General features: G+C 36.9%; 1 protein-coding gene across 3 annotated transcripts in view; it reads right to left on the bottom strand.

The window, feature by feature from the left end:
• Positions 1–27,146, bottom strand: part of NUBPL (nucleotide binding protein like) — a 71,037-nt gene that overhangs the window by 24,038 nt on the left and 19,853 nt on the right. For 2 of the 3 annotated variants that reach the window (XM_030451983.1, XM_030451984.1), the window contains 3 exons: positions 19,432–19,471; positions 19,251–19,341; positions 4,309–4,402 (listed from right to left, as the gene is read on the bottom strand). In XM_030451983.1, coding sequence (XP_030307843.1) covers positions 4,309–4,402; positions 19,251–19,341; positions 19,432–19,471 — 225 coding nt within the window. The remainder of the gene's footprint in view (positions 1–4,308; positions 4,403–19,250; positions 19,342–19,431; positions 19,472–27,146) is intronic. The other variant, XM_030451986.1, reaches the window with a different exon arrangement.

Raw genomic sequence — 27,146 nt, 5'->3', positions numbered from 1 at the left:
ATATCAAACATCATAATGTCCTCTGAAACCTCCTATTTTTTAAAAGCTGGAAAGTGTGGAAGGACACTTCAAAATTTTCCAAGCATTTATGTTCAATACATGACAAAGAAATCACTTCTGGACATCTCATGCAAGAGATAGAACAGAATAACAAAGCAGAAGTACAGAAATAGAACTTAAAAATTAAATAGCAGACCATAAACAAAGCCCTTTTCTCCAGACTGACCACGGATTTCTATTAGGAAAGCAGACCATATCTGAAGGAAAATGTGGAGGTAAAACAGAAAAAAATACGAAATTTTTAAGCTGTCAAATCAGATCATCTGCTAGTTTGCTTAAGAATACCTGCAACATGAGAAAAATTACAGATTATTGAAGAAGAAGAATACAATAAATAAAATGCATCTACATGTAAGGTGATTAAGAATAATAAATAAGTCTCAGCAGGTTCCTTTTTCATCTTCTTTTAGAGAAGGAAAAGTATCCACACAAACCTGTTACTCCACCTGAAGTTGAGTGAGGTTGATATTCTCTTTAATGACAACCAGAAAAAACGGCATATTTTGTTCTGTGGCTTTTACCCATTAGGTACTTTTATCTCTTTTTGACTCAAGAAAAATGTAGTACCTATGGTACCAGGAGAAAAAAACAAGTATTCTAAAATAAAAACCTTAAACTATTTAATACGTCCTATCAGTCCCTTTCTCACTGTCAGATGTTGCAATGCCACAGTTCTACAAGCCCTGCCTGGGCAAACCCACCCCAAAACACCTTTACCTGTGCCCTCCCTCATATTCACTGAAAAATCTGTGACCGGCAAAAATATGCGTGCAGGTTCTGTACATTTATTTAGAGACAGAATAAAAATTTTCTACATTGTCCACCCCTAGGAAGCCACAGATTAATAATGAAGAAACCACAATGCACATATTGTACCTCACATATGCATGCATGCAAACTGAAGTACAACTTTGAGGCAAAGCAGATAATGCACTTCTAAATGTAGTTAGCTAAGATACATCAGCTGTCTCTAAGGAAAAGAGAGATTATGCCACTAGTACCATTGACTGTCCAAGCCTTCCTCAAAGGATAAAGGAAAAAAAACCTAGAGAGAACAGAACAGCACACCACCAAATACTTTATTAAAAAAACAAAACATAACATGCATCTTAGAAACATGAATTGCAAATTAAGAAAGAGCTCACAAAACCAGTAGAACTTCATACACTGCTCCAAAGACATCATTAACAACACTTTTAACACTGCCTTCCATACCTTTGAAAGGAACAAGACTGAAGAAAATAAAAGTGCACTAAATATGGTTATGGACTGTCAAACAGACAGAAACCACATAACAAAAGTAAAAAGAAAGCACAATTCAAGCTGTAATACACAAAAAGAAGCCCTTCCAATGAGAATGAAAAATACCCACAACACATGGCAGAATAATTTTTTTTAAAAATCACTAAAATTCATTGAGACAGTAAAAACACAGGGAATTACAAATCTTATCACTCCTTGTAAAGCACAATACACTTTTTTTTTTTTTAACTGTGAGAGTCAACTTCTCAACAAAATCAGCTAATGGGAAAGAAAAACGTGAAGTGATGCTATCACTCCTGATTGTACGAAGTGAGGATGAAAAAAGTAATAAACTAAACTGAGCTACTGTGGTAACAATGTGAAGCCATCCCAGAATTCTAATAAAAATGCCATCTTCAGCTAAGCATCTCTAAAAACCCATAGCTCTATAAACAAACAAACAAACAAAAAGATGTCAGAAAGCTATATAGAAAGAGTGTAAAAAGAGAGACAGCTAAGAGTTTATCTCCTTTTATTGTACACCCAGAAAGTCTTCATTGTTACTGTTTTAAACCTGTTTTCTTTTTTAAAATCAACATTGTGTGTACTTCAACTTGTCTCAAAACTTGATTCAACAGGTACAAGAACTACAGGTTTCTAAGAGTCATATGGAAAACTAATTAAAATACTGAATAAAAACTATTTACTCTTCATTCTTCACTTTGTTATACCCATACAAAGAATGTCTTTAGGAAGAAAATACAACTTCTTCTTGAAAAATGTCTCCCTTTTATTAACATCTAGTACATTCTCAGAAGATGTAAGTATTGTGAAAAAAAATAATTGAGGTTTCCATTAACTGATGTGCTGTATCAGTTAGAAAGATCTTATGTTCTTCCACAAACAGAAAAATTAAAGTACTTTCCTCCATCTGTCCCAGAGGACCCAGCACATCAACACTACAACCACTCACACTTCTGAAGAGAGTGCAGAATTATGTGGGAAAGGGGTACAAAAATCTCTTGAAGTCTGATGACTTTTTCTATGTTAAATTAGTACATTTAGCAGTACTGTAGTGAATAGCAATTATCTACACCCACCATATATTAAAAAAAAACCACTATAATCCACAAAGATAAAGCCACACCTCTTCAATTTCATAATTTTACTGCCCTTACATACAAGACTTAATGAGAAATCCTACCGTATCAAAATCTTCTGTACCATTGTAATGTTTCACCTCATTGCTTAAAACCCTGTGAGTATAAGGCCCTCTGGCTTTGCTACTCACACGTGCAATCTACCACGCACTGTATTGAAGAAAATGGGTATCACTCATGGTTGGCTTTCCATAGTATGTTCTAGGTCACAGATAAGATAAGGCACTAAAAGATAAGATAAGGCACTCTTCTGCTTTTTATGGGAAAAATAAAATCTTCCATCACCACTTTTTTCTTCATCCCAACACTAAACAGAACCACAGATAAGTGAACCTCCTATTATTATTTAAAAATCTGGGGTAACAGCATTATAGCCAAGTTAACATTTGCTCTAACACTTGAGTTTTATAAACCAAAAGACTTAAGTTTTTCTGAAGTTGACAGTATGAAATATTATAAGATAACACCATGCAGCCTTAAAACTAAATTTAACAGTGGTTATCATGTACCAGTAGAGACATTACTGTTTTAAGAAAAAGATACAAGGTTCTGCCTGATTATTAAAAGGCTCCTTTATTATTCTTGCAGACTTCAGTGTTATAACAGTGGGAATGGTTTTGCTGTGAAACCAGAGCACATGACCCAAAATCCATCAGCTCTAATCCTTTAATATGTGGGCACATCTACAAAACACACCAATTTTTCTATCTATTCTTGTAGCTAACTATTTTACTCTGTCCTATCCTATGAATTTTTAGAGATATACAATTCCTTATTTGTTTAACTTACCAGACAGTCTGATAAGAGTTCTAGGGGCAAGTGAAACAGTTCTGCCAACTTAGTGTTTAGTGGCTTCACTTCAGTGCATTACTGCCACCAAAGTGCAGAGACAAAATAGTATCAGAGGGAGGCAGGGCCTGCTTGTGCACATGAGCCAATCTGTGCTCAGAAAAGAAGTGGAGCAAGCAGTCCCACTGATTAATTAACTGAATCACAGCATTTCTCATTGGAAAAGGGCTCTGGAGGTCATCTACTGGCAACACTAGACATTAACCATTAGGACTTTGTCTAGTACAATCTGGGCAACTGCCAGCAATGGAGATCCCACAGACTCCTTGTGTAACATGTTCAAGCACTGCACTACCCTCCTGGTGAAGAGCACAGCAATTATATAATTATTACTGGAATTATTCCTTTGTCTTTTTTACCACCAAGTTCCTAACACTGAGCACACTGGCTACTGGCAGCTGCTTCTGTTGAAGTATGTCAGATAGGTAAAAAGACATTACCATCAGATCTTGTGATATGCTCAGCATCCTTTCAGAAGCAGTATTTAGAACTCCTGCTGAAACCAATAAGATTAGAGGGCAGGCTGCATATCTCAAGATTGATTTGTCTAAGCTTAAATCCCCTATTAGTGTATTACAGTGCTGCACAGTTTATCTGAGTAAATGTTGTGCATTAACAGTGTTGTCAGCTTCTAATTAAAAAGCAATCAAGAAGACAAACTATTTTATTGTATTAGCTTTACTATACAGTCAGTACAAACAAATATTTTCTACTTCTAACTTTACCAGTTTTTGTCATGACTGCCTTTGCTTCTGGACTACTGCTTAACTCCTCAATCTTTTCCAAATTTAGCTTAGAAGTAACAAAATCATAGTGCTAACATGTAAAAAAATCACTGATAAGAGTTTTTCTTTATCTCTCCATTGTCAAAATAATTTCTTAGTGTGTTAGGAAGACAATTACAAGATTTTTAGACTGGCATTTAAAATAATATTTTTCTAAAACCATCAAACATAACAAACTTCAAATCTCTGAATGAGTCAAGAAATATACATACCTGCAATTGGAATATTCTGTGATACTGACAGCTGTACATCTCCAGTCCCAGGAGGCATATCAATTACTAAATAGTCTAGTTGACCCCAATCTACCTGGAAGACAATAATAAAGGGTATGTTGGAGGTTTGAAGTATTTTTAAATAAGGCACTTTGTGTTTTATTGAAGTCTTTGTTTGCTATAAGCAAGTAAAAAAAACAACACCTCAGAAGAATGATACATAGATGCCCTTTTAGTCAAACTTTCAGTACAGGATCAAGACATTGTTTTTTTAAGCAATGCAAGATTTGCTTATTACTCAAAACTATGAGCAAAACTTTATTATTAGCTTTATGAACATAATTCATATTAAATTATTTAGCACTAAAAAGGCAGCAACATCTTTAATTAAGACTTTTACTTTCCATCTGCTTAATCACAGGCCAGAAGCAAATGTAAGGTAAAATTCAGGTTAAAATACTTGATTCCATTGATTTGAAACCAGGTTTTGCTTGCTTTGTATTTCTTCTGTGAAACTACATATAAATCCCTGGTAATTTTTTTATGGTTTCTTTTTGCAAATTTAGAGCTATCTGTAGTCAATTTTTTCTAGGAAAAAGAAGTGTGGGAGAAAAAAAAAACAAAAAAAAACCCCAATAGATTTCTTAAATTAAAGTCACCAAACCTCCAGCGCACATAAGACTTCACACAATAAAATAAGCTCACTTGCTAGGCAAATCAGATTGAGGACTAAAGACAGTAGGCTCAAATATGAGAATGTTGTGATTATTTAAGTTCTTTACCAGGACAGATTTCCTGACAAGCCAAGTAACTCTAGAGCACTGTATACTGCAACAAATATTCTCTTCATAAGAACAGAAATGATCTTGGGCCTAATCTCTGCTAATATAAAACCAAGTTACACTTCACCTAAACATTTCCCAATGGTTTAATCAAGCTTTGGGAGATCCCCAATGCAACTTTGATGTGATACAGGTTAGTACCTGCACTCTTAACTAGCCTGGAGTCATGATATAAAGTTTTTTTGTCTCGGCAGTACAGGAGCACTAGAAATCATAACCACATTAAAAATAACGACCCACAAATATCTCCCTCTCATTTTTCTCTCCACAGAGACATAAAGCCACTATATGGTGTGATCACGGTTCATCCAACAGATACAAGATGCAACAGTCGATGAGCTGCTTTAACACGGGAAAATACCAAAAAAAAAAAAAAAAATCATTTCCTCTTTTATTTTACACATTCTTTTTAACAGCAATAACAACTGACATTTTGTCAGTCCCCCACTTATTGTCCAGGAGGGTTAGACCCTGGTTAGAGGAACACTTGTGAATTTTCAGTAAGTTCTTACAGAGCTGATGATCTTCTGGGGAAGCACAAGAAATGGGAAACCCCAACCATTAACCCAGTGTAGCACTCCAATGAGAAACAGATTTTTTCAAGGCAGGATGAAGATGCAAGATTTCAGAACACATATGGGACATGAGGGTGGTGAAGGTTAGCTGCAAATTCTAACTTTAGATATCTAAATTAAGGACTCGCAGGCACACCTCTCTTCCCTCATTTTTCACACAGAGGCCACAGAGGCACTCAATGGTGCCTAAAACAGCCCAGCTTAACAGGAAATGTTACTTATGTTAGCCACAGCAAACACTGCACTTTTTCACATTTCATGTTGAACTATATTATCTACAATTTCTACATTAATTTATAATATCTATATTTGGTCAACAAAAGACACAACCATCATATTTCTAAAAATAATTAGCATTTACAATCATACTGAGACTACATAGCCTCAAAGAAAAATTACATGCATATGCAAAAATGTATTGAAACAAAAGCATGGGGTAGTGACACCAGTTTAAAACTCTTTTTACTTTGTTTTCCTTACCTAATCTTGCCTTGGTAAAAACATATCCATGTAGAACTTTTCAAGTCAAAGAACACTTTTATAAATAGCTTTCTGCTTCTAAAACACACAAAACAATTGTTGCTCAAGAACTTTCATTCAAATTTATCATGTACAGTAGAATGAGAGGAAGGGGTCAGATATCAGAGGGCACCAGGTTTCTTCCTCAAGTGTCCTTAGCAAGTGATAGCATAACAACAAAAAGAACCTTCAACATGAACCTTCTGGACTGTCCCACAGATAATTATTTTTATTAGCTATAACCATATGAATATAAAAGTTACGAATGGAAACACAAGGAGTGCCATGGTAAATCTCATTGCTAGGCAACAAGAAAAATAACAGCACTATGTGTTAACTGAATAGATAATATGTTAACAGATAAATAGTTAAATAAATTTAGCAGAATTTATGCCACTGAAACCATCTTATTTCCTGTATTTTCTTCAAATTCATGGATTTAAAAAATAAGGAATTATCGGTCTTTATTAAATTAATTGTGCTCCATTATACCTGTAAATCTGTGCACAAAAAATTAGAGAAGCTGCACCACCCCAGCAGCAGCAGAGAGAATGTGCTGATGTCAGACAGCCTTCAGTCACCAGGTCAGAAAAAGCAACAGTGAAGATGTTTAGGTGGCATAAGTGCTTAATATATATGAGACCTACCTTCCACCCACCTCTGTGTTATGACACTGCTGTGGCAGTGAACTGCTGGAAGTCAGATGGAAAACTAGATTGGAAAACCACTTCTCATTAAAACGAACCTTGGTTTTTATTATGGATTTTGGATGAGGTTGAATAGTTATCTCACAATTTTGTTCTAATTCAGAGTGAGAATGCAGAGCTGCACCACACTGACATAGCTATAATTGCTGAAAAGAACTGAGGTAGTGTTGTTGCTGAGTAGTGAACAGTGTCCTCTGTTCATATGGACTTGACCACATCTAGGTTGGGGAACTCAGCACTTCATCCCATTTCCCTCTGTAGACTTCCTCTTACTCTCATCTATTCTGCAAGAAGTAAATGATGAACACCATGGAGACCAGTTGTTCCTCTACTACCTTCCCACAAGCCATGTGACAGACAGTATTAAACAAATTACTGAATGTAATTGGGAGGGTATTCTGAATTTTTATGGAAGTGTACACATTATTTAACATGAGAAGAAATTCCAGGCCTGTTATTAAAACTCAAGAAGGAGAAAAAAAATACAGGAGAGACATTGTTAATTAAATTTCGAATTGGGACTTTTATTCAGAGGAGTGGGTTTCTGAAATCTATCACTAGCATTCACTCAGCATTATTAAAATAGGACATATAATCAGGCTGTGATTTAAAACATTAATTTGACTGCAAATCCTGCTTATATACCACAGTTTACTAAATCAGAACCACTCGCCCTCATGGTCTCAATCAGTTCTGAGAAGTGCCTGTGTGCAAATGTGGTTGCATACAAGTAAATGAGTTCAGATTAACAACACATTACAGTAAACCATTGCCCTTTGCAAGCAATTAAGTGGACAGTGGCCTTACTTGTAGCATCTGAAATATGTCAACACCTATGCATGTACAGAAGTGTTAATATCTTTGCCCAGCTAATATATACAGTGTGTAAAACATTTCAAACAAAAATGCAATTGCACTTTCCTTAAGTATAGCATTCATCTTTTTTTAAAAAGGTTTAACGTGACATTATTAAGCAATGTAATTAAGTACCATGTGCTTCTGTGTATTTTTCCTTGCTCAGAAACACCACAAATGCTTCTATGTAAATTACTTTAATAAATCATTCTGTTTATGTGACAATTCATAAACACAATACTAGATATGCATTTTCAGTAAGGGTTCCAAACAGCAAGTTAAACACAAAGTAGAGCATAAAGATATAGAAAGCATTTCTGCTAAGGAATGAAGCCTGAGCATCCTCTGTGGATAAGGCAGAAATGACAGAATATTAGCACAGAAAAGGGATTGCTACTTGTGGTTTTGAAGTAATCCTGGTGTTTGGTAAATAACAGAAGATATTATTTATTTGTTACTAATAAGAAGAATACATGCAGAGTTTCAATCAAGCAGCACTGCAGGTGCAGACTTGGCAGCAGCCAGGTTCTGAACACTAATACCAGAAAAGTACCAGAAGCTACATTGCAGTCACCTTAAGGTCAATAACTACCTGATCACTCCTCCTCCTAACTACTTCCTTGTGTATCACAGATTAGTTAAGACAGGGGAATAGCTGAACAAAAAAAGGTAAGAAATATTATTAACTGAATATGTGTATGTCTACAATTGTTAGCATATATTTACATCTCCTAGTGCAAGATAAAGCAAGTATTTAAAAGTATTTCCTTGAAAAATTATTTGAAGACTCTTCTTAAGCATACAGAGGCATTGGAAACAAATAAGTAGATTCATGATTTAAGAAAATAGATAACTTAGGAATGGTATAAGGAAATATGGCATTTTAATAAAAAAAAAATGCTCTCTTCTCACAAATATTTAATAAAGAAAGGAGATGTTCCTCAGACATAGAACAGAAGTTGTTTAGTCCCTACAGAAAAAAACCTCTCTGGTAGTGAAGAAATTACCTATACCGTAGCAGGATGGTGCTTCCATGGTGCTTAATACAACTCAACACTTCCTGAACAAAGACAACTTCCTTTTTGACTTATGAGTAACCAGTCTCAGACACTTGCACTCTAACACCATGAAAAAACAGATGCACTGCAATGGGTAAAATTCCCCCTAAGGTATTTCTGAGCAGCTTGTTCTGCCAAATTCGGAGAGAAATTAAGGTGAAGTCTAAGAACAGTTTGCTCCAAAGATGTTCATTAAAAGAAGGAAATTCTCCACTTCTTTCTCTCACTTAAGACTTCTTAAGAGTTCTTAGACGTAAGTGGCTACAAAGGAAACCTGTGTCCTGTTCAATTCAACCACCTGAAGAGAAACGGTCTGCTTCCTCCACAATGGCTTTTAGTATGTTAAGAACAAGAGGGAAATGCCTGAAGTTCCTCTCACCTTCATCTATATAACCTACAAAACTACCAGCTCCCAACAGAAAGCAATAAGGAGGGCATTTTCTACAGGCCATTCCAGGAGATAGGGAAGGCACTTAGCATCAGGCTTCTACTGAACTTTGTCAGTGCTGTGTGAGGCTGAGGTGAGGATGGCACATAGCAGCGTGGCACGTCTGCCAGGGTTTGGGGACAGTCCCTGGGGATGTCTGAAAAGGAACAGTTCTGTGCGTCACTGATAGAGACTGCATCAGCACTATCATATATAGAAGAGTCTTTGACAGAGTTCAAGTTGTTTCTACAAAGAGCCTTCATGAGCTGAGACTACCATTTCTTTAGAGACTCAAAGTACTTTTCCCAAAAATATGATTGTTCAAGAAGAAATCTTTTAATATGCAGTCAATCTTGAGCATGATCACTGATCTGCTCCTCACTATCCTTGACCCACAAACAGTCTGCACTGCGTAATTTCTAGAAATGCACCATCTTTTATTTTTTCTTTTCTTTGACATAGAACCATAGCAAGACGAACCTCTTTTAGGGTATGACACTCCAAGGTCCAACCAGGTGTTCCAGCAGAGACTCATGAATAGTGCTGAGTCTATAGCCCTCAGGGTTGACCAGCCTGGATCAGTGCTATTACTCTGAGAGCGACTGACCTCTCCGCTGGCTTGCTCAGGACTGAGCTGAGCCTGTGAGTTTGAGCCTCACCTTTTATTGGCCCCCTAATCCTGCTCATGCGCAGTGGGGGCCCTGCCCTAATCAGGCACAGGTGGGCTTAACACAAGCTCATGCCCACTACCTGGTAATTAGTGGCACCTGGTTGCCTCATTTCACTACATAGAACTGTCTGTAGTTCAGCCTCTGACTAATGGAGACCGGAAAAGAAATACAGAACTAGGCAAGTTTATATTCTTATGCTTTTTATCAATAAAATTATAAACAAAAGTACAGCAGCATAAACATAAATCAAGCAGAAGAAAGTGGACTAGTTGATGCTAATTAAAGTAATCACCAGGTTGATGCAACTACATTAAGCACACCATCTAAACAGTAAACACTCTGAGTTCTCCCTAATAATACACAAAGGCATCAGCAGTGTTTAGCTCTCAAACACAATGTCAACAACACATTTTTAAAGGCAGTATTATCAAGACCCAATTTCATCTCATAAAACTTACATACGTTGTCTGATTCAGATTTTACCTACGCTACTGACAGGAGGAAATACTACAACTGTTGGCAACAAGTATTAAAAGGGAGACACTTATTAAGCCCACCCTCAATACATATTTTAGGCAGCATTTCTGTGATGATGATAAAAGCTGATAGGTATTTAAGAATGAATACTTACACTATGCAACAAAAAGCAATGTCCCTATTTCTAGTCACATGTCATTTAACTTACTTAAACTTCAGTTCATACTCTGGTACAGTACAAAAACTAATGAATTCTTTATTGGGGTACCAAAAGACTAATAGAGGCACTATTTCACAACCATCAAGAAGACACTGTGTTTAATTTTGTGTCTTTAAGCTAAAAATCATTACATTCCTAAGTTAATTTTTTGTGTATGTAACACTTTTACACAGATCAGTCAAATAGCCTTCAGAAAAAGGATTACAAAAGAAAATTACATGCTAGATGTTATTCAGGTCATTAAAGATGCTGCAGAAGATTTCTAATATTACTATATACAGTGAAATAAAACTAGGACAGAATCTATTAGATGTAGACTGCTGAACTGAGGCCAAAAGACAGTAAATCTCAATATAAGACTTGCTTTTTGTCTGGTGAGAAGCTATCAGATCTCAGAGTAAGTAGCCTTGAGGCGAAATAATAATTTTCTATAATAAAGTGGTATGGGTTGTTTTGGGTATGTTTTAAATAACCTGAATTTCTCAAATATGGACACAACTCCATCCTCCAACTTTTTGTACTTAAAATTCGCAAGCATATCCTCCCCAGTCAATGAATATAAAATAGTCTACCCTTGCTAATGAAACCAGCATCAGAGACTCTGCTTGAATTACCTCGGAGCACACCAATCAATACTCCCACAAGAAGCTGCAACAAGGCTGCACAAAATACAGAAACTTTCAGTTCCACTGGAAGATTAAAGGGGAGGGGGTGTGAAGAAGAGTACACAAGAGCACATGAGAGACTAAGCAGAGCTGACCACTGATTCATTGGGATTCCCAACCAAAGTCTGGTCCATACACTATGAGGGTAGAATTTACTCTCTGTTAAAAGAACTGGCTTTAGGTCACAAAGAAGCAACAACTGCATGCAGGTGGTCCTTACAATGAGTGGAAAACAGAAAGTGAATTCAGAAGAAAACAGAAAAAATGTAAAAAGAAATACATTTTAAGGTTTGCACAATTTAAAGATGTGCTGAATGTCTTATTGCTGGAGCAGTAAGAGCATTTATTATGAATTAGACAATGAATGATCTGTGGAAGTATTGCATAAAGATTTCCAAAGTAATTCCTGTGCCTCACACATCCATGCTTTTGCATTCATCACTGCCCTCAGTTAAGAATCTGCAACAATAAATTAAAAGTGTTACTTGCATACTAAACCTAAGTAAAACAATTTTCTGAAGGTGCTGGTACCATGAATTTCAGGGACATTGAGTGATTACTGCCAAGCAAAGGGTCGCCTTCATATTTTCATTTGCTTCCTAGATTTTTATTTAGATCCAACTGTTACTTCATTATTTTTATACATAAAAAACTGCATCTAGCAGAAAAAGCACTTAAAATGGGTACCCACTTTACCTGCCTAGTAAAAGTGTAGTATTCCAAAAGCACCATTCTGCTGGAAGAACATATTCCTTTTTTTAAAGACACTGTCAATGGAGCAGAAACACTGTGAGAGGAGAAACATCTATCACAGACTCATAAATGGTACTGAAAATGAGATGGTTTTCTTTGTCTTGGGAAAAAAAAAAAAAGACACTAATCTCTGGTACCTAAAACACATCTATGTTATGTTTCTGTCAGTCATTTGGTATGTGAGAAATAATCACATCCTACAAAGAATACTGATACAAAAACTGCCACTATTCTTGGATATCTGCCGTTATTTTACAGGAGCAGGACAGATGTGGAAAGATGGTGTGAGTGAAGGATCCAGATGTGAGAGTGCAAGTTCGACTATTAAACTATTATAGACTATTAAGATAAGTTAGACTATTAAACCCAACTCTGTGCAACCAGTGTAATACATGTCACTCTACTAATACAAATCTTAAAAAGCTTATACTGTTATATTGTTTGTTTACTAGGTAAAATTAATGTGTAATGCTAAAGAATGTTTTAATGTTTGAGAGTGGGGAGGTTCCGCTTCTGGTTTGATCAAAAAAAAACCCCAAAACTGAAATGCTTAAAAATTAAAAAAAAAAAGTCTATAAAAGTATTTTTCATAAGGTCCAACTACACATTCAGGAGCAACACTAAAATTTTCCTAAGATCTTCACTACTCAGGAAGGGAAATACCAAAATCTCTGTTGAGCAAATTTAAATTAGGAACCCATTTGGGAGCCATTGATTACACATTTATGAGAAAGGAGGAAGTCTTAGCTAGGCCCAATGTAGCAGGCATACTCTAACTGAACCTGCCAGTGATAACACCAAATCCAACACAAAGCTGAGCACTTATGGCCATCAAAAAGCAACAAACAAACAAAACAAAAACAAACAAAAGAAAACAAACCCCCCCAGGATTTCTTCTTCTAATTGTGCCTGTCTAACATCATAATTACACATATGTGAGAACCTACCCAAAAATTCAAATATATGCATCTCAGTTTCTCATATAGGTGGCATTTACCTGAGCCATTTTCACAACCAAGAATGCAAAAGTCATAGAAGCAACCAGGACCCACTATTAAATCAGTAGCTCCACCTGAAAGGCTGAATCTGCAGATTAACCCAGTATCCTGCATAGCACTGGTTATGGTCCTCCTCCACACATCTCATCCCAGCCCCAGAAATCTTGCATCCCTAGATGTAGAGCAGGTGGTTTTGACTGATCTAGGTGACTTCAGGGCACTCTACCAGGTAGTGGGAAACACAGGCTTAAATGCTAACTGAGAAAGTAACTGAACTTGCCTCTCCCACGTCCTTGCCTGTATGGTTATGGAAACTTCCCAGGCTGTAATTATGAACAAAGTAATTAAGTTAAGCCTGTCAAGTTAAACCAAAGAAACGTCTTGGCATATAACAAGATATTCAATCTTGGCTCTAAACCTCAGCCTGTCCAATTCAGGCTACATTTAGGTGATGAGATCCAGGACAGAGACAGAAAACAAGACACATCCCACAGGCTTTTGCTAGTAGTCCTCTTTCTTAACATCTTCAGCATTGTTCATTTCCAGCTGGTAAACTCACCAACCATCAACTCCCACTTATTCCGCACCAAGCTCCAAACTTTAGCACTCCAAGATAGTGCTTGCATTCTCCTGGGACAGTGCCATAGGGTATGAAGTAAACCCAGGAGGGAAAAGTAACCTCTCAGGTAGTACCACTGGGAACAAGTGATGTATTCCCAGGTATGCAGTGTCTCCAGCCTCGGCTTCAGTTTCTCTTCCCATTCCTGCAGGCAGGAAACCTACATCTTAAGCACTGCAGCTCCAGCATAGCAATACCCATGTCCCTTTTATCTAACTTAAAGACATCTGTTCTTTTTTTTCCCGTATTTGTGGAAAAGAACAGAGAAAGTAGAAAATTGGCATTAGGTGTCTACTATTTTTGAAAAGTACCATATAAATAATGGAAGACTAATTTAGAAAAGAATACAAACAGTGCCTTCTCCTTTCCTAATTCCACCAATGTTCCTGTTCAGCAAATAAGAACATGCTTTAATCACCACCTCTAGGTCTAAGAATGAAGCTGGATGCCACTTAGGCACTAAGTTCTGAACCCTGCTGCAAAGAAACCCTAAACTTTGAAACAGTTTCCTTTAAAAGCTCAAGAGGAAGGAAAAAAACCCAAAAAAAAAAAGTAAATCCATTCAAGCCCCAGTGCAGCCATTTCAAGATACCATCAGTTTTATGCAAAGGAGGGCAGACACATGCATACCTGTGTAATCTGTGTGAGAGATGAGACTACTGGAAACAGAACAAAGAAAATACTCTCAGAGCCTGTTCCCACAGCAGCAGTAGCTGCACAGTCATAACCATGACAGCTGAGGAACCAAGCCAAGAAATGTTTACTGTAAATACATTCTCACTATGTTGTTAGGCTTCTTTTTTTTTTTCCCTTTTTTTTTTTTTAAATCCACAAAGACAGTTATAATACATTTACTGCAAACACTTCCAGTCAGCAGTAAGTTACTGGCTCTTGTTATTGTTTTCTTCTGGCTTTCCTAACACTTCTTTCTGTGACAGTCAATTCCTTTCAGAGACTATAATCCCTTTTCATATCAGCTGCTAACGCAAGCCAATAAAACTACAGGGATCTGTATAGATCCTGCTTCCTTCATTAAAACAAGAAAGGCTACAGAACAGGTTTTGTAGCTTCAGCCAGAAACAAAAAGAAAGACTCAAGCCTGTCTTCATTCAATCCTACCAGTCCCAAACCATACAGAAGCACTTGAGTTAAAAGGATATATTGCTCTTAGATGACAGTAGGAATACCCTAGCCCTGCAGAGAGAGAACTTGAGGAGCAGAGGGGTGGAAAGAAGGAGCCTTCTGTGCGTTTGGCTACAGTAAATTCCTGAATCTAAGTTTAGCTTCTGATCTCCAGGAAGTACAATAATTTCTCTGAAGTATGCACATACTGTTTCAGACTGGTTAAGGCATCTCTCTCTGGACAGACAGGACCTTTCAAGGTGATGAGCATTTGAGCAAATTAATGACAATTATACAAATTCCTCTAACAGGCTTTTCTAAACATCAACACCACAATTAAAGCATGGTGTAGAAATTAGCGTCAAGATTTCCAGTGAGTTTAGTGGGCTCTGAATGAGAAGAAATTAGTTTATTCATCCTTTTGTTTTAGCAAAATGATTGTAACAAAAAAGTCAGCATAAGCTTCTTTTGAAACAAATTCTTTTTATAAGGCATGAGTGAATCATCTGCTTCTCTTGCCCTTGAAACAGTTCCTTCACTTCAACAATAAAATAAGGCATGCCAATTGACCTTCTCTGCTTTAACTGAAAGCTTATTGAACGTTTAAAGAAAAAAATCTCACAAGCTGTGTTACTGTTTACTTTCTATCAGCTGTAGATGCAGTCTTAGTTGTATATCAAAGCACAGTTTTCGCACTGCAAAGTTTGCGACTATTGTTGAGCATTACCCTCTTCTCAAAATACCTCAATAGCAGATCTTGACATTTCTAAACAGAGTAAATACACAATATCAATGATCTAACATGTAGGAATGGCATGCCTGAAGCTTTTAATTTTTGTACTTTGGATCACAAAAATAGAAATAGAAAATCATCGCAACTCCCTAAACAAGCAACAGCTCTTACTGTCCTAAAGAACAGGGAAGCCTTAATTTGTGGCTTTTTTCTTTCAAACTGCAAACTAGCAAGACTTTAACCTGACCTAACAATTGCTGTGCCTACCTGCCAACCCCAGGATAGGCTAAGTCAGCACAGAAAAAACATTTTTGTATTTGTTGAAATGCTGGCAATTTTTTCACTGTAGTGACACCTGGTGAGACTACTATATTTTAGAATCACTCACTGCAAAGTATAAACACATCTTAGTAGTTTATAATATAAGCAGATCTTTTTTTATCTCTGAAACATAAACTGCAAATATCCTGCTACAAACTATCCATCTTAATTCCTCCATTACTTGCAGACTGCTTAAATACATGGCTATATTGTGAAACATGTCTATTTTAAAATTAGCAAAAATTCTCAAGTCAAAGATATTGCCAAAACACAAAATACAGTAAAAAGAAAACAATAGTAATCTGTATATAGCATAGACACGATAGGTACATCTACTCTGTTCATAAGCAGACAAGGTGCACATACTATTAAAAGTGTATTAAAAGGCAAAAGGTGATAGAAGTTAGGATTTTTATTCCAAACAGCTAGCTATTCAGAGTACTGACCACTATTGCTACAATTTCCCATTGCAGCATCTCACTTTTTCCCATCTTGAAAATTTACTGCTATAATGCAAGTTAAATGTCTTCAATGGTATAATCTCATGATAAAGTGCCCTTTCTAAACCAAAAAGATGTTAAAATCCACACTCAAGAAAAAAGAAATCTTCTGGCTTCACTGCAGTGCTTTTTCTTCACTTGCTCTTTACATTTACAATAAGAATAATTTTCATCATTGACTCACTATTACTATTCTGAGGATCTTTTCAATTCATTCAAAATATAGCTGCAAAAAATCAGAGCCATCAACTTGTTATTGTCATCTTCATCCTGACCCAATGTGTCATTATCTGCTAAATCCCCTTTCATTGCTCCTTCACATCCCCCAATCCTAATTTTATACCAATGATACAGGCTTTTGCACACAGTAATAATAAATTCATCTCTGAGTAAGCCCCCAGTGGCATTCACCACATAAGTAATTACACAGTAAAATTGGAAATTTACATCAATTCACTCAAGCCATGGATCTAAAGGATAAGAAGTTTTTGCCACCCTTAAAATCCAAGACTTGCACCTATTATCCTAGGACAGTGCCATAGAGCATGAAGTAAATGCAGGAGGGAAAAGTAACCCCTCAGATAGTACCACTGGGAACAAAAAATGATGCATTCCCATTATCCCAGGTATGCAGTGGCTCCAGCATAGCTTCAGTTTGACTTCCCATTCCTGAAGGCTGGACACCTACCTCTTGGACACTGCAGTGTTCAGCACAGCAATACCCATGTCCCTTTTTGCATCTTATCTACAGCAGTTTGAAAGAACAAACTATTCACGGAAAAGAAGAGTGGGATTAGGTGTCTACTGCAGTTCATGTTTTGAAGTACCACCAACGTTCCTGTTCAGCAAACACATAAAAACATGCTAGCCTTCAAATCCATATCTCCAGAGTCCATTTCTCACCATTTTTCATGAGAAATGAACTCATTTCTGCTTACCTTTCTTCTAAAAAAATCTGGACATAAAAGATTTATTGTACATGTTTAACTTCTTACTTTCACATTTTTTTCATGTCTTATGCTGCCATCATTTTTCTTCATTCAGTTTAGTCCCTAAAATACTAAAGGCTGACACTGATAGGGAAATTATTAAAATAAATAAATATAGTATAATCAACCTACAGTAGTCCATGTACTACAGAGGAGGGCTAGATGCCTTAGACTGAGATTCACAAAGGTTTGCATCCTAGACAGTAAACTACTAAAGCTAAAGCAAAGAATTGCTGTAAGACTCCAGGATATCCTTCTTTATCACACTGCTACTCAAGTCCAAGATGCCTGACAGCACATCAGTGCACACAAGCATAGAATCCTAGAATAGTAGACTGAGCAGTAACTATAACAGAAGGTAGATTACAGCTTTTAAAAGCAAAAAAGCACATGTTCACCTGGAATATTTATTAGTCATTTTTAATAGCCAACTGTACATCAGATAGAACCTGATGGTTCTCCCTGTAATCTTGTGATCTTCTTTCTTTAAGGGAGGAAATGCAAAGAACTCTTTCCAGCACAGATTTAAGACTTCCTTGGTTGTCATGCACAAGCAAAATGCTTGTGGGCAAAATAAATTTAGCTGTAAAGCTTTTCTCTGTCAGAATTCAAGTTCCACTATCAGGTGAATCACTGATGCCCTAGGCATTAATGGACTCAGTATCCTTCTTACAGCATGAGAGGCCAGCACCTAACTAACTGCTTCATTAGTTGGTAGGGAGCAACAAGCACAGCATCATCCACACCCTCTACAAGGACCCTGGCACATGTTTCCCATCTGGGGATACCACTGCTTGAAGTAACAGCACTGGACTACCTGCCAGGGTAGTCTACCAGGGTAGAGTATGCCAATCCACTAGGAGCTAACTTCAGCTCTACCTTCCAGGTTTTAGGCTCTAGGCTTTGTGAGCCTGGCCAACACAATGCAACACACAAAGAGGCCAGAATAACCTTCCAAAGCTATTGGCATAGATACCCCTTACATACATATTTTTAAAGGCCAAATTTAGACAAAGATACTCCTCTTGAAATTCTGGCAGATACATTGCTTTTCTGACTAGGGTAATGACTACCACTATTCTTAAGGCTGTGTTAGAGGATAATTTGGTAAAAATGGAAAAAGGCTGAAAAAAAAAATTTTCTTTTCAGTCATTAAGGGAGCACAACATTTAGAGGCATTTACAAAAGACATACAGAAACCTAGTGATCTACAAGATATATGGATTAAATCCCTGGAATGGATGTCAGTCGTGAACAATCTGGGTCACTTCAAAGTCTACACATGCAGCCTTAATGTATTTTTTCTGCTGTTTGCCTCATTAGCACTTCAGATCTGTTCACAATAACAGGAGGAAAAAAACCTGTCAAGAATTTAAAAAGTCACCCCACTTCCATATGCCAGGAAATTTATTAACTAACAATCTATCTGCGTTATGCAGAGATGGTATCTAATGATTTTCATGTACCTGTCGAATGTCAAACACCACCCAAGAATTCTTAGTGCTGATGAATTAACAAGCACATAAGCTGTACATTTGCATAGATATGTATACATTCACATCCTTAGGCAAGGTCAAAATACCTTTTTTTTTTTAAACAATTGCATAAAAAAGAAAAAAACAAAAACAAAAAAACCCCAAACATTAAAAGGAATTAGAAGAAAGGTAACTTGATTCATTCATCAAATGCATGGAACTGCAGCTCCATTTGGAGGTGATAAGTAAGTGCAAGAAATGTTACCTGACATTAGGATTAAATTCTTAAGATTTTAAGAAGACCAAGTCACAAAACTGCTCACCACTAATTCATGAAATATCACACTCATGTATCTGTTAAATGCATTTTAAATTATTGATTAGTTTGAAATACAAATATGTAACTAAATTCTTACCTGTCTCAACAATTTCTCAACAGCTGACATTACCATGAGTCCTCTCCATACAACAGGTGCAGTCTCTTCTATCAAGAAACCCATAGACATACTGAAACAACAAAGCAAAAACTTAAGCTTTATAGCATAACACCAAATACATCTTTAAAGAAGCCTGATTAAAATGAAAACAAATGCTCACCATGCAATTCCATAGTTCTTAAGAGGCCTCATTAGATTTTCTAAAACAAAAGCAAAGAAATTTTTTTGTGGGGACAGATTTAGTTTTGGGGTATATTTTTAAACAAATAAGCTTACAAAAATTGTTCCTTTTAAGAGCAGTTTTCCCTCCCTGTTAAAAACATTTGTCTGTTTTGCCTCTCATCTCTTCAATATAACCTTATTGATTCTACCTAAGAACCTTGCCCAACTTTTACTAAGGCTGTTACATTTTACTGATACCATTCCTCTTCTGCCACAATAACAATGCATCTTCACCTAGTATCACTTTGCACTGTTAAAAGCAAGACTTTATCTATTTGTATGAAATCTCCATGCTGAGATCCATCCTTTATCAGGCAGCCTTCTACTTATGAAATACTTAGCTAAATGCCAAGCCATTTATATCAGAAAAGAGTCCTACAACGTTATTTTTTTGTTTTGTTTTGTTTTGTTTTTACCTATACTGTTCACTAGTATCATGAATCAGAGAATCACTCCTATTAACACACCAGTGTTTTGTGGAATTCTCCTTGATAATTTTGCTAACTTGATAAGTTTGCTTTGAATACCAGAGAAGTATCAAATAAAACTGCCCCTAAATTACATGCTGTCAACACCTCTTGCAATGAAGTCCTGGATTTCTTCAGACTGGCAGAAGTCTTCTAAAGACTTCTAAAATTTCTCTAGGAACAAACAATGCATATTTGAATATTGCAGAGGTTATGCCCTTGGTCTTGCTATGTTCCATATTCCTGTGCTTTTCAGTGGGGGGAAAAAAAAAAAAAAAAAAAAAAAGAGAGAGAGAGAAGGAAATAGTGTAATGGTTCTGTGGACAACTAGCAAGCAAGCCAAAGGTAAATAAACAAACAGCATAATCAAAATAAAACCCTGCAAGACAAAAAATTCTCTTCGTAATCTCTGACATCTAAATCCAAACCTCATCTCAAAATGGTGCACACATTTACAAAAGAATACAAGAAACCCTATTTGGTCTAGCAGGTTTATTTTAGGAGCAAGCACAGGTACAAACCAACAAATAACACAATACTTAAAGTAACAAAAAATATATTATAATACATATTTTGACATAAACCAATGGACCCAAAGTAACATATAGAGAGACAGTCAAATAAAATCAATTTAATATAATGAAGTACATTGAAAGCTGAATTCCAAATTCAGACAAAATAACACCCAAGAGCATGCAAATTAAACAGCTAAACTCTACAGACGAAAGCTTTCAAGCAATCAATTAAGCAAGCATTGAAGCCATGTAATTTTTTAGAAATATCGCTCAAAATAAATTAGATGTAGTTTTCCCTATCTACAGTGTTTTGGTTTACAAAGAAAAGAAGAAAACAGGAAGCTAAACAAATCAGTTGTATGATCATTTCGTTCAGGAATGAGGGGGCAACTCCTACTGGAAAAGAGATGAGCTTTGCACTACAACAGTGTAATAAAACTCTTCTTCACTTGCACAGGTCTTTCCAGGGTCTAGTTAAGGACTTATTTTGGTGGCATTACACTGTCTAGCCCCATTTCTAGAAACCAGTCTTACTTCTTTCCCTTTTCATAACAATAGTTTTGTTATGAAAAGTTTCATGACATTTGAACTTCAGCCTATATCATCTTTAGGCACTGCTTTGGTGCCCTTGTATACAATGCATGCATAATGTTGTTAGGTTTTTGAGAAAAATGACTATGTATTTACCTGCGAGTGGGGTTTAAAAAAAAAAAGGAACCGAAAGAAAAGAGTCTGCAACAGCATATACCATTGCAGATTCAAGGTCTGCTTCATGTTTACCATGAATAAGAAGAATTTTGACCAAAAATAAAAAACAAAAGCAAACAAAAATGGGAGGCAAACTGTTGGCCACTTAGGACCAAGAACTGGAGAGTAAGAATGGGACAGATGCATTTATTCTGAGGAAGTTCACCAAAATACTATTCCACTTCTCAGTCCAATCTACAGTCTGTCAGTCAAACATCCAGAGACTAACATCTCAACATCCACTGCCTGCATGGACAGTTTCTTCTGTATGGAGCCCAGGTAGAGAGACTCATCTCACAGAACACACAAATCGCCAGAGATCTCCCTTCCCCTAATTTTGGTGGGTAAAACAGGAGAACAAGTACACAAAACAGTTGTGAGTACACAAACACAAACCTGCAGGGTAACCAAAGGGGCTTCTCTGTTGTTAAAACATGTGCACTGTTTATTTATCATCAGCAGAGTCTCATTTTATGAAAACTGGGTCTTATTTTCTTGGGTTAACAACAAGGACTATAAACTGCTCAGAGCAGTAAGATTTAATCAAATTTATACAATGCACAAGAACGATTCAAAACCTGCTGTATAATCTGACTGTAATGCTCTGCATATTCTCAGAGTAACACTAAATATTGCAGAGCACCCTCCTGTTTGCTTACTGCTAAAAAGCACCTCAATCTGAAGTGCTTTAGTGTCCTCTGATCACCCTCACCTCATCAAAAGCAACAGGCATTCCTCCCCCTTCAACCTGGGTCTCCTGAAGATTTTCTAAAGCATAATATGTAAAGATTTAGCATAACAAGATACCAGCACCATCTCTAACTCCCTTTGCTTTCAGAGCAAACACTTTCTTCTCTGTTATCAGATGCTTGCCATACAACTCCAAAAATCCAACACACAACAAATCTCTTAAAATCACAATGCACAGCAATACTATGCCACCTATGCTAAGAGACTGATAAAACATCCTTGTTGACAACTTTTCAGTAAGCTTGATGTCCCTAAATAAAAGGGTGCTATGTTTTCTCTGATCAGTAGAGATCAGAAAATCAGTTCAGTAACATCAGAGAACCAATTAAATGCCAACAAAATGCCTTTTTTGGTAGGATGCAAGTAGGGAACTGGGAAAAGCAAACACATATAAATTCATGACTGTTACAGCAGATTACTGATTATAAATGTCCTAGGACAGGTCTGAAGGGTGAGTTCTTACTCATGTGGGGGAAAATGATGCTGAAATCATGAGGATGAATTTTCTGCATTTTGTAATTTTTAAACTTTTTCTCCCACAGAAAAAAACAAGCCTTGCAAATTATGCTGACATGGTAACTGAGTTACTCCAATCTTCTTTTCTAGAAAACCCAACATGGCCATTCAATGGTAGCCATAGGTCAGCGCAGCTCAGAAACTACATACAAAGCTATGTATGTGATTTTGGCTGGGACAGAGTTACTTTTCTTCATAGGAGCTTGCATGGTGCTACATTTTGGGTTTGTGATTAAAACAGGAGTGAGAATACAGAAATATTTTAGTTATTGCTTGTGTTTGCTTGCTTGAGCAGTGCTTGTGAAGTATCAGAACCTTTTCTGCTTCTCCTGGTGCCACACTAGGAAGTAGGCTGGGGTGCTCAGGAAGTTGGGAAGGGACAGCTGGGACAGGTGACCCCAGCTGACCAAAGGGATACCCCATATAGCGTCAAGTTTGGCAATAATTTGGGGGGAAGAAAAAGAAAGGGGACATTTGGAGTTACAGTGTTTGTCTTCCCAAGTAACCATTACGTGTGATGGAGCCCTGCTCTCTTGGAGATGGCTGAACAGCAGCCTGCCCATAGAACTAGGGAATCAATTTCCTGTTTTGATTTGATTGCATGCACAGCTTTTGCTTTCCCTCTTGAACTGGCTTTATCTCAGCCCACAAGTTCTTTACTTATCTGATCCTCTCCTCATCCCACTGTGAGGGAGTGAGCAAGTGGCTGTGGGGTCCTCAGTTGCCTGCCCTAGTTAAACCACAAGGAAACATTTCCATTCTTGGCAGTTTTCAGAAAAGGTCTGCTGATTGATAGATTAGAGCAAGCAAAGGCTTACATTCTGTCTTATCTCATCAGGTAAGAAAAGATCATTATTCCACAAGATTGTGATGCTATACTACACCTCCTGAGGAAGCACCATGCTGCTTAAGAAAAGGAAAGGTAGCTGATAATTATTAAATATGAGTATATTGGATCATGCAACACCCTAGCATTTCTATTTTGAGCACACTGAGCAGACACTAATATAGAGGAGCTGCTCAGAGTTAAGTGTCTTAAATAAGGTGAGGGTTGGGTTTTTTTACCATATCCAATGCAAAAAAAAAAAAAACCAAACATGAGATGAAAACACTGGAAGCTTACATTTTCCTTCCTGTTAAAGATCTCCAGTTTTACTTGGCTATTTTTGGAATTTGCTACTATAATGGAAGATCAGAGACTTTCTAGAATGATAACCAATTATTTTAATCTTTGTCTTCAAAAAAAATCTTAACAGTGTCTTATCTACCTTATCTGGAAGTCACCTGTCTTATCTGAATTTTGGTCACTGAGCAGAAAGTTGTGATTTTAAGTTGTTCTAAGGTGGGCCATCAGTAGTTCAGTCTATCAAAAAGTAGAAAAATTACCCATTTTCCAGTTAAAAAAACAAACTACTGATCTTTGCATACAAATTTCCAACTGTTCCAAGGACACCAAGGACTACCAATGCAGATATGCTTGCCAGCACAGACACCACTGCAGGCTACAGGCTCTGCTTGGAACACACCTGTTTTCATAATTGTTATAAAAACTCTACTTGCATAACACCTGTGCACCCAAAATGAACATTTTTACAGAACAATGTGAGGTCAGGAATTACTATCTCATGTTACAGATGAGGCAATCATAACCTGGACTGTAAAACTTGCTCTAACTTATTCAAGAATCCTGTGAATTTCGAGACCTGTATTGTGTTCCCCCAAGGTCTGATGCTCTAACAGAGCCATGGCTTCGTTTAGAGCACCTCCAACGTTGGAAAGTATGTAATGTACAACTGATAGACATGAATGAGTCAACAGTTTAGGTAAACTGTTGATGTTAAGTATTTTCCCTTGAGGCTCACAAATATATGTTAAAGAATTAAAATTTTAAAAAGTAAACCAAGGCACTAACAGAAAAAGATCTATAGTGTTATACTACATATTGTTTGTGATATTTATGTCTCTGAACAATATTTAGCATCTCACATTTAAGCATTAGAACAGCATCTTTAAAAGTGTTTGTAAATGTCGTAAGTTTAAGTATTGCTTTATCTTTCATAGTGTTATTTAAATGCAACACATACTGTAAATGCTCTGCATACACTTATCAAAATTTGAGCAAGTTCATACTTCTACATAATTTATACAAAAGCTAAAGGTTCTGCTATTGCTTGCACAGCTCACCACTAGCTGTGGTTTTAATGACAAATTGCTATTCTCCACCTCCTCACATCTCAGTGACGTCTCCCTGCCTGAAACACAGAAGACATCATGGCACAGCAAAACACAGAGACACTGTGCTAGTCAGAGAGATACACTGCAGAATAGTTTGTGGATTCCAGTTCATTAAACAAGTCTAAGACAAATACAATTAATATGCTATACATACAGACAAGCTGTAACAGATTTTCAGCATGGTCACTTGTAAAATCTCAACAATTTTTGCATAATTTGTTTTTTTAATTGTGTACAATTTCATGCTGCAGTGAATACAGAATATCACAATCTAAGTTAAGAATCAAACTTACACAGCACTTTCTGTTAATCACAGTAATATGGCTGTTGCTATGTAGAAGTACATGGAATTTACTTGCTGTTTATTTTTAGACTCACCTCCCAAGACCAAGATTCTGTAATGGGAGGATCCAGGTTCCAGTCAATTACGCAAAGGCTTCAGACTGTACAGGGTTGAACATAAAGGTTTCCAAAGGTCTCCAACAACAGAAAGGGGAAAGATCAAAGGGACAAAGGACAGGAAGAGCAACAAAGAAGTTGGGCTTTATTTGTGTATTGATGTCTCCTGCCACTCCGGATTCCTTAGGGAGCCAAGATTTGTACAGGGCTGGCAGATTTGAGGGGCTGCATCTGGAAAAGCCATACCTTCTGAAGAGGCAGCTATATTCCATAAATGTTTTTAAAGCACCTCTAGTTTCCTATGCAAAGGCAAGTGAATTCCACTCATGGTGCAGGAAAGGGAAAAGAAGGGCAGAAGGGGGACTCACAGCAACAGGATCTCAGAGCATCCCTTAATAAAACAGACAGCAACCCAGGCCAGAGGAGAAAGGATGCTGTCACCAAAAGGTTAGGCAGTTAGAAATTTTACATCACCATTTCAAATGTAATCATTGTTTTAACTGCTTATGCCAGAAGCCCAGAATATTCTATGCCAAGTGACAAACTAATTGAGACTTCAAGCTTGATTTCACACTGTGTTATACCTTTATTTGCAGGATTGCCCCATGAGTACTGCAATTTGTATTTTAAGCTTGAACAGCTCCACACAAGGAAGGCTGCATTTCCCATAATAAACCCCACTAACACTGTTATCTAACCATGAAGATATCACAAATACTTAAACCAAGGCAAACAAGCAATGTGACTCAATAAGCATTATTCAATGCTCACAGTTCAACTTTAAGAAACAAATGAATAAAGAAATGTAGCTTCTTCAAAGACATTTGCTTATATTTAGTCAGTCTATCAAACCCATTATCTGAAAAGGTTTTCCTTCCCCTTTTTTTCCTCTAGACTACAGGGGATACAAAGATCTGTAAAATCTTTTTCATTAACAGAACTGTTTTGCAGGTATTACATCATTAGTCCTACCTAAAAGCAGAACTAAGTGCCTGCTGGAAGCCTATACTGTGCAAGTCTGGCACAAATAAACTGTAGAGTGATTTAGTCAAATCTTTGTTACATTTTAAAGGACTGCTGACTTGCTGGGTTCAGAATGAAAACATAGGACTAGTTTTAAGTATCTTGCCATTTCCTCTCATCACAAGTATCTTCCTCATAACCAGTAAAATAACCTACCCACAAGGAATAAAATCAACTAACACAATGTTCAGTCCAAGGCTTCTGTCCTGACACACAAAACCTCTGAGAACATTCATGTTGTCTGAAGCCCTGACTTGCTTTTTTGAGAGGGAGACTGCCCAGGTCAGCCACGTAACAGTGGGACTGTAAATCAGAACGGGAAGAAGCAGGAACCAGAGGGACAGACATTCCCTACACATTACCTGCAATTCAAGATCTAACTTCAAAAAACATTCCAGTTAACTTGGGACTTTGCTTTCAGAGCTATGGAAAGCAATAGATTTGAGTTGATCCAGCCTTTTTTAGGCTTAGTAATGTTAAACATAGAAAAGAAATGTAGGTGAAAAGACAGATAAGGAACAAATGTTCAAAAAGCAAGACAAGAGGACACGGTCTTAAGTTGTGCCAGGGGAGGTTTAGGTTGGATATATAGAAAGAATTTCTTTACCGAAAGGGTGGTCAGGCATTGGAATGGGCTGCCCACTGAAGTAGTGGATTGTCTGTCCCTGGAGATATTTAAAAAGAGACTGGATGTGGCATTCAGTGCCATGGTCTGGGAACTGCAACGGTAGTGGATCAAGGGTTGGACCTGATGATCTCTGAGATCCCTTCCAACCCAGTCGATTCTATGATTCTATGAAAAACCCAAACAACCAGCTCCTCTGGACACTAATGACATATAAGAAAATTACAGTAAACTTGTCGAATCTCTACTTTAAAAAAAAAATAGTGCTCTGTGTATATTAAATATTTCCTTTTGCATTTCACGTGCATCTTCTCATACATCCTTCTTTGATTGTATTCTAGTTTTACCACTTGCAAACTGAACTTCGAATTTCAAG

Source organism: Calypte anna, chromosome 5A (genome assembly GCF_003957555.1).
Source record: "Calypte anna isolate BGI_N300 chromosome 5A, bCalAnn1_v1.p, whole genome shotgun sequence".
NCBI lineage: Eukaryota > Metazoa > Chordata > Aves > Apodiformes > Trochilidae > Calypte > Calypte anna.
This window is presented reverse-complemented; position numbering and strand designations above follow the sequence as displayed.